Below are 7842 nucleotides of genomic sequence, written 5' to 3'. Positions count from 1 at the left end.
CGCAGTAACAACTACACACCTATGACATCTACTATTGATTCAGTCCATCCTCAAAAGGTCACCAGTAGCACAGTAGTAAATGTGTCAAAACCGACCCGTGTCGACATGCCACAAATTCTTGGTAGTAAACAGTGTTCTCATCATTTGTGACGGCAGTCGAGATAAACCTTTCACATGAGGCGTTCTATTCAAGCCATACCTAAACAAGCAATAGACCAATTTATTAGAAAAGAAAAGGAGGGGGTAAGGGAAAACACAGTATAACAATTAAGAAGCATCTGCATGAAAACTTGCCTGATAGCCGTTTCAGATGGTTCTCTCTCACATTCTCAATGGAGACAGTCAGCGCAGTGGAATTTGGGTTTACGATAAGAGCCTATGGTCAACTGGAGAACTGCCGCAATGTTTTGAAGTAACCTGGCTGCAATGACCTTGGCATTAGGATTGTGAGCAAATCAGAGTTTTACAGACTACTTAGTCATGGGAAAACAAACACCCACCTTCAGACCAGAACTAGACTTGATCCTCAACCAGACAACCTACTCTCAGTGATAGGAATGAACCATTTAGGCAATTTACAAAGAAAAAAAAAAAAAACTGATGTTGGATTCAATCTACAGACTTGACAACATTCCATGCTTGGTATCACTCAGGGGAGGGTCTTCAAAACAGTTGTGGTCGTTCTCAAGGACTGCCAAGAGCCATTGCCTGCAAATGAAACCAACTTGAGTTACTGATATGAAGCCATACATCCGAGTCACTAATAGCATTCCATTAATTTCACAGGACAGATTGTTCTAATTTTAAGCCTCACCTCTGTTCAGGATTGCCCTTATCTACAGCCAGATCAAGAGCATGACCATCATTCCCAACACAACATGGGGACAAACTTGGCACTTGTTCAAAAAGAAATAGATAGCTTCCAATGTCAACTAGGATGGGGCGGCATATCGTTGTCACCTGCAAATCAAAAGGAAGCCATGATCCTTCTGCACGTCACAACATCTTCAAAAGAACTATGCGGTGATGAAATACTTACAGGTCACAGTCAGTCACAGAAGGCAGTCCAGGAGAGGAAGCAGTTGGATGGCCACCTCCTTATCCCGCAACAGTACTGAAGGCAACTGAAAGAGAAGCTGTGGTTGCCCAAACATCCAAAGCCCAGGGACAGAGTGACTCTTACTCGGCACTTCCAACATCAAGGTTGTGCAGCAAGCAGCACCCACAACGCCAAAGCGTACTGGAATGAATTCAAAACCCAGTGAGAAATACGGCAAATATATCACAGTAAGAGTCCTGATTTAACCAAGAAGACATTCGTACCTGGTTGCAATTCCCAGGGCAGCCCAAAAAGAAACCTGCGGCTCAACATGCCCTGGAGTCTAACAGACAAAGATACAGAACGGTCAATGGCACAGAACATGACACTCGAACATAAACAGATAAATTGGGAAACAGAAGAAGATACAACAAGAAACAATACGTACATGACACTTCCTGCACTCATTGAAACCAGAGACCGGAGCCAAGGGCGTCACACCAAATGCTTAAAGATGACAAACCACTAAATGCCAAGCTCTTGCTGCTACACTCTGCAGGTAGGGGCAACACCCAGGGCGCCCCCAAAAGGCCTGAAATCACACAAATATTACGGGATGTTACATTATTTCATCAGGATACAGAGCAACTTAAGACTCATAACACAAAGGATTCATACCAGAGAGTCCCTCCAGCCGAACAGCCTTTTCATACCTACAAGGAAACAAAACATCAGTAAACTGCAGCAGATAAATTACGGCACGAGAAACCTTCTCAACAGCGCAAGAAGCAACACCACTATACTTACAGAGTGCTTCTTCCTCCTGTTTATCAAGTTGAACCATCCAATGCATTATTCCCTGGAAAAAACAAAACCTCATCAGTACACTACAGCCGATAAATTACCACACGGGAAACTTTCTCAACACCATACTTACTGAGCGCTTCATCCTTCTGTTTATCAAGTTGTCCTTGATAGCCTCATGCTTGGGCCATACAGAGAGCCACGAGCCACGAGCCCTAAAACAAAAAAAACAAAATGTAACATCTGGAAACATTCCCACACATACCCATTCATATGCCAGAGGAAGGATTCCTACCAGGGCGGCTCTCTGATGGCCCTTGTCCCTCTTCAGAAAGATTCCCTGAAAATAAATAAAAATAAAAAAAAATCAGTATGCTACAGTCAATAAATTACGACACGGGAAACTTTCTCAGCACCATTCTCTACTTACTGAGCGCTTCCTCGTTCTGTTCATCAAATTGTCCTACTCTATACCTTGGGCCCTAGAGAGCCTCCACCAGCCCTAAAACAAAAGACAAATTAATACATATAGACACATTTCCACACATACTCATTGATAGATCAGAGGAAGGATTCTCCTACCAGGAGGCTCTCTGCTGGGCCATCCAAGACTTCATGACATTCTCTATTGGATGTTGCTAACCAGAGGAGGGCCCCCAAACGCCCTGAAGTCAGACAGAATGTATCAGTTCAGAGCACTGCACAGGTATTTTAACACCTCGATCCTAAAAATCATGAGGGATACTTGCGACAGGGCCCTCCAGGGATGCCTGTCCCTCCCCGAGTTCCCCAATACAGCCTCGGGGAGAGGCTTTCCATCAACTCTGGCACCAGATTTACAGTACACATGTCTGCAACGCCAGGAAAACAGTCTCATCAGATAGATAGCAAAGGTAACAGGAAAATAGAGGCGGCCTTCACCTCCTCTTAACAGAAGCAGCAGCAGCCGCAGAGGTTAGGCCGCATAGCAGTGCTTCTCTCGAAGGTCAGGTTGCCCATACGCTGGCCTACGATCCGTGCGTACAATTACCCGGGGGCAATGCGAAAGCGTTCTACACGAGGAAAGGGTTTTATGTAGGGCGATTGAACGGCCTTGATTGGAACAAATAAACCTCTCTCAAAAAGCATGGCTCCGTGTTCGAAAACCACGTTGCCTGCGTCAACTACACAGCACACGTTAGCTCAGACCCGACAAAAACGAAAGCCAAACGAAGAACACTGGATCGGTACTCACTTGCGGATCATTCTGCAAGCCTTTAGATGCGCACAAGTCTTCCACTGATTGATTGCGAATCAAGACGAAGTTCACGATCATCACGACGATAAATAAGCTTGCCACTTCTTCTTCTTCCTTCTTGACGCCTTGACTTGATGGCTTGCCAAGCCAAACGTCACATACGGCTAGCGACTCGACTGCAGAGGCTCGGGGCAGACCTGGGCCCGACGCTAGTGACCGCGCAATTTCTCATACCGCGCCCGACAGACGAGCTCGGTGCTCGGCGGCCTCGCCGAACCCCGAGCGACAGCTCGGCTCCGCCCCTCGGCTCGGCCGGCCGGAAACGGAGCCGAGCGCGGCAAGAAAAGTTATTTGAATAACTCGAAGTTATTGTAATAACTTACTGGAGTTACAGAAACTAAAAGTTATTGCAACAACTTGTTGTTGCAGTAACCCTGAGAGCCATTAGAGTTGAAAAATTGGGAAAAATAAAATTAGGCTGTCGGACAATCGAAACGAGGCTTTTTATTCTATTGAGTTATCTCGTTAATCTTCTTCCAACAACGGGAGTCGGACAATTACGTGTCGGACAATCGAGGCGCGCCCGACTGTCGGACAAATAACTTGTCGGACAAACGGGGCATTCTCGATGAGATGCAGATACATTTGTTTATTATCTATAATCTATTTAATCACATCAGCAATTTTGCAAAAGATACGTACTTCACAAAGTTCTGAGACACTTGACACGATTTGGTGTACGGCCTAGTCCTGAGTTTCCCTTTGAGTGTCTATACGTACTGCCCCCTTTCCTTGGAGAGAAGTCGGGATTAGAAGGTTCACAGGCTCAATCTGATCACCCGAATCACCTTCATCCTGAAATGTTAATAAGTGCCATCAGTAATAGCATTCATAGAAGCGCCTTCCTTAAATCTTGAATGATGATAAATGATCAAAAATTTACCGAGGAGATAGCCAACTCATCTACTGCTCCAATTCCAAATACAGTGTGCCAGCCCACGAGCTTCATGATGCGATCTGTTATATCACAGTCAGGAGTGTAAGTATTCGGCTGCCCACTCTCTTCTTCTCCAGAGGAATAGCCTCCTCCACCAGTCCGAGTTGGTTTTGGCTTTCCATTTGAGAGAGCATGCATCTTGGCGGCAGAACGCATCCTACTCCAAACCTGTAGACAGTGAAGAGAAATGTTAAACATTTTCTGATGGGTAGCATAATGAAACAACAACAGCATGCACATATTGCATGATCCTTTACATCTTTCCACTGCGCCACAGTTTTGATGGATCCGTCTGGTATATCATTTAATTTTCTTGTCAAGTCAGTCCACAGTCTATTATAGACTTGCGAAGCCTGTTCGGCATCAATCCGCCCTTTAGCAAAACCAGGGTGTTCCTCCATAAATTTTAGCATTGCCAATTTTTGCGACTGACTCACACACCGTCTAAGCTCAGTATCTCTTGCTCCAGCTCCGAAGACAGATTCCCAACCCACCACCTTCATGATCCGGTCGGTCATGTTGCAGCCAGTGGTATTATCAGGGGACTGGCCAGTAGGATTTGATATGGGCTTTCCCTTTAAGAGAGCTTGCGTCTTGGCATTAGAGCGCATTCTAGACCATACCTGTAGCGAGACAATACAGAAAACTTTATGGTGAACATTTGCTGTAAAAAGCTTAACAATGTGTAATGAAAGTAGTGTAAGCCTTCACCTCTTTCCATTGTGCCACAGTTTTGATTGATCCGCCTGGCACATTATTTAATGTTTCGGTTCTCTTCATGATAAGCCGTCTTCCCATTAGCGAATTGAGGGTTTTCCTCCATGAATTGGAGCAAACACATTTTTTGGGAATGGATCATGCACCGCTTAGATTGTGTTTCCATGAAGAAAAAGAGGGAAAACATCAAGGAGAAATTCTACAACTTATAATCTTCCCACAAAATGCAAGAAATCCAGCTTCAAAGAGAGAAATGATTTATTTTACGGAAAGCTAATTATAGCTTACCCATCGTAAAGCTGTCTCCACGAGGCAATAACAAGTATGCAACGTAGCTAGCTAGCGAACAAAGCGCAATAAACGATTAAAACTCTTCTCCACTTTCAAAAAAAGCTTCATCCCCAACGCTTTCAACGGTATGATGTGATCTCCCCGTGTTGTTCCACGGCTTTCCAGGGTATTCCACGGGCCGCTATTCCGTTCTATTCAAGTCAACGGTGTAATATGTGCTTCCCCCGTGTTCTCCAACGGCTTTCTACGGGGTACTCCACGTCTACGGGCCGCTATGGCAGTCGATTCAAATTCCCGCCCGTCCCTGTCCCTGTTCCTGTTCACGTCCGGGGAGTTTCAAGTTTCCCTCCCAACGGCCGCTTGTGTTTCCGTTCCCTGTCACCGTCATTCCACGGCCGTCCAGATTCGTTCACGACTCCGTTCCATCTCCAATTCCGCAGCACCCCTCCAGGATTGATCCTTAGCATAGTGTCCCCGTTCACCGCAACGAAAACACACACCGCCTTTACCACTTTCCTGATTTTTCTTGGATGATATTTGAAGTCTGTTGACAGCTTCTGCAGCTTCAGCCAGAGCAGCTTGTTCTTGTTCCACTTTCTGATGTAATCTGGCTTCTTCTTGTACGTCGACCAATGTGAGTAGGCGTTGTAATGCCAACTTGTAACAATCCTTGCGGACATCAGCCCAAGAAACTGCTTTTAACAATTGGTCACGTCTTTCTCTACCCACATTAGAGAAGTTGCGCAGCTGCTCCAGGCGCTAAAGGTGGTGGTTGGGTGATATCAATATCTCCAACGGCGTTGAAGAAAACATCTTGCTCCTCAGGACCGGCCTTTTCCAATAACCTAGCTTTCTTGAGTAGGGAGTTTTCTAATTCTTGTCTCCTGAAAGCCCAAATTTGGAAGGATCTCTTCCATTTAGACCATTTTGGACCCGCTGACAGTGGATCAACTCAAAATTTAAATGGGGCAAAGGCACAACTATTATTACCCTCCTGAGCCATGGCGTGGTCCCGGCGTATCCGACCAAAACCGTCACCTCTTCTTGTTGACGGCTAGAAACTTCGCAATTATGTACTGATCTTTCTGAATTCGATTATCCTCGTCGCCAATGTACAATCTTCAGATTCATTTGGATGGAATTGGATTTGAGGGGATTGAAGTGCAACACAACCGCACATTAGCTCATCTTTACCATGACTGAATTCATTCACAGTTACCTTCCTTACTCACAGGTGTGGTACAGTGGCGCTCTCTAGAGTGAGGATATGACAAACCATATTTAAAGTTCTTTGTTTCTGTTCGATTGTTTCAAATTCAGAAAGTTAACAAATATTTAGAGTGGGTAGGATGTCATGTATTGTTCCACAGTTGGCAACCCTGCCTTCACTGCCTTATTGCGCACACAGTGTTTACCTGGTTCTTGTTACTATTTAAATAAATCACTTTATACTTGACTGTTAAAACATTTACATCTCCTCTCTCCACTCCCTCATCGGCCCTCCGATACTCCAAATGACTAATCTAGCTCTGTCCCTACCGCGGACATGACAATTTTAAATCTTGATATATTATCCACAGTTGGAATGGCATATTTTTGTTGGCTGAGCGATAGCGAAGCCTATTACTCCAGTGATGATCAAAAAGTTTCGTGTTTGTGTGTTTGTCTGTCTGTCTGTCTGTCTGTACGCACGATAACTCGAGAACGGTTTGAGCTAGGAGGCTCATATTTTTAGTGTAACTTTGTATCATAAAGAGCAAGAACTGTATTGATTTTGAGCCCTCTAGCTCAAAAATGGACGAGTTTAAAAAATCAAAACTAAAAAGCGAAAAAACTTACTTTGAAAAATTCTTCTTTTTACATCTTTCTTAGAGGTATCTCGTCAAAGTAGAGCCCTTTGGGCCGAAATTTTGCGCGTTTGGCTCTATATCTAACCGTTTAGGCGCCAGAGGTCGTTTTTTACACGGAAATGACCCCAAAACATTGTAATGTTAATTCTCAGTTATTTCATGGTGTCCGGTGGAGTAACTAATCAAATAGGGTGTTTCAGGCTATCTAGAACGGAAGTGAAAAAGAACAAACTCACCGATTAATCTGCATCCGTCCGCTCAGTATGAGAAATTGCCATGGCAGTTTGGTCCGATTCTAACCTCTCAAATATGGAGGCGAGCTCGAAACTGACTTGACGGTTTTTCATACCTGAAACGCCGTCGTGACACGTGATCAGCTCAACCGATCAGAGCCATCACGGAAACAGAAAGGTCAGTGAGTTTGTTCTTTTCCTACTTCCGTTTTGGATAGCCTGGAATACCCTATTGAAACCTCGAGGAACAAAATTAGTGACTCTTCGAATGCCTATTTACGACTGTGCCCGACTCGGGTATCAGCGCCGCAGGCCTAGGTAGATGTATGCCAGGCGCGACGCAGCGTAACAGTGTTTCGTGAGATATCGCGAAGCCTGTTACGCGAGACGTGGTCTGGCGTACATCTACCTAGTCTTATTGGCTGAGCGATTAGCGAAGCCTATTACTCCACTGATGATCAAAAAGTTTCGCGTCTGTTTGTCTGTCTGTCTGTCTGTCTGTGTGTTTGTCTGTACGCACGATAACTCGAGAACGAATTGAGCTAGCGACCTGGGATTTTCAGGGTCGTTTTGTATCATAACAAGCAGGCCCGCCCTTCCGCCAAACGGAGTTGCCAGCTCCGCTTCGCTCCACCGGCAACTCCGTTCGGCAGGGGCCGGGCCTGCTTGGCCTG

General features: G+C 45.2%; 2 protein-coding genes across 7 annotated transcripts in view; both read right to left on the bottom strand.

Moving 5' to 3' along the window:
- Positions 1–6: 6 nt before the first annotated feature.
- Positions 7–3653, bottom strand: LOC127750540 (uncharacterized). Of its 6 annotated transcripts, none has more exons than XR_008011739.1 (8): positions 2426–3653; positions 2274–2345; positions 1977–2183; positions 1847–1898; positions 1718–1752; positions 815–1631; positions 501–708; positions 7–421 (listed from the first exon to the last, which is right to left on the bottom strand). XR_008011739.1 is itself a non-coding variant. In XM_052272477.1 (6 exons), exons 2-6 carry the CDS (start codon positions 2295–2297, stop codon positions 1548–1550), a joined length of 402 nt encoding a protein of 133 aa, XP_052128437.1. In that variant the 5' UTR covers positions 2298–2345; positions 2426–3653; the 3' UTR covers positions 7–1547. The 6 variants fall into 6 exon arrangements, 1 of the variants encoding a protein (XP_052128437.1); XR_008011738.1 differs by having other exon boundaries at positions 7–708; positions 815–960; positions 1040–1631; XR_008011740.1 differs by having other exon boundaries at positions 7–708; positions 815–1240; positions 1324–1631.
- A 2162-nt stretch (positions 3654–5815) lies between these two features.
- LOC113215000 (NADPH oxidase 5-like) overlaps positions 5816–7842 on the bottom strand; it is a 19871-nt gene continuing 17844 nt past the window's right edge. The window contains exon 3 of the mRNA XM_052272453.1: positions 5816–5969. Coding sequence (XP_052128413.1) covers positions 5816–5969 — 154 coding nt within the window. The remainder of the gene's footprint in view (positions 5970–7842) is intronic.

This window comes from Frankliniella occidentalis, unplaced genomic scaffold (assembly GCF_000697945.3).
Source record: "Frankliniella occidentalis isolate FOCC.00 unplaced genomic scaffold, Focc_3.1 Scaffold206, whole genome shotgun sequence".
Classification (NCBI taxonomy): domain Eukaryota; kingdom Metazoa; phylum Arthropoda; class Insecta; order Thysanoptera; family Thripidae; genus Frankliniella; species Frankliniella occidentalis.
The sequence above is the reverse complement of the archived record's forward strand: the minus strand, read 5'-3'. Positions and strand labels throughout refer to the sequence as shown.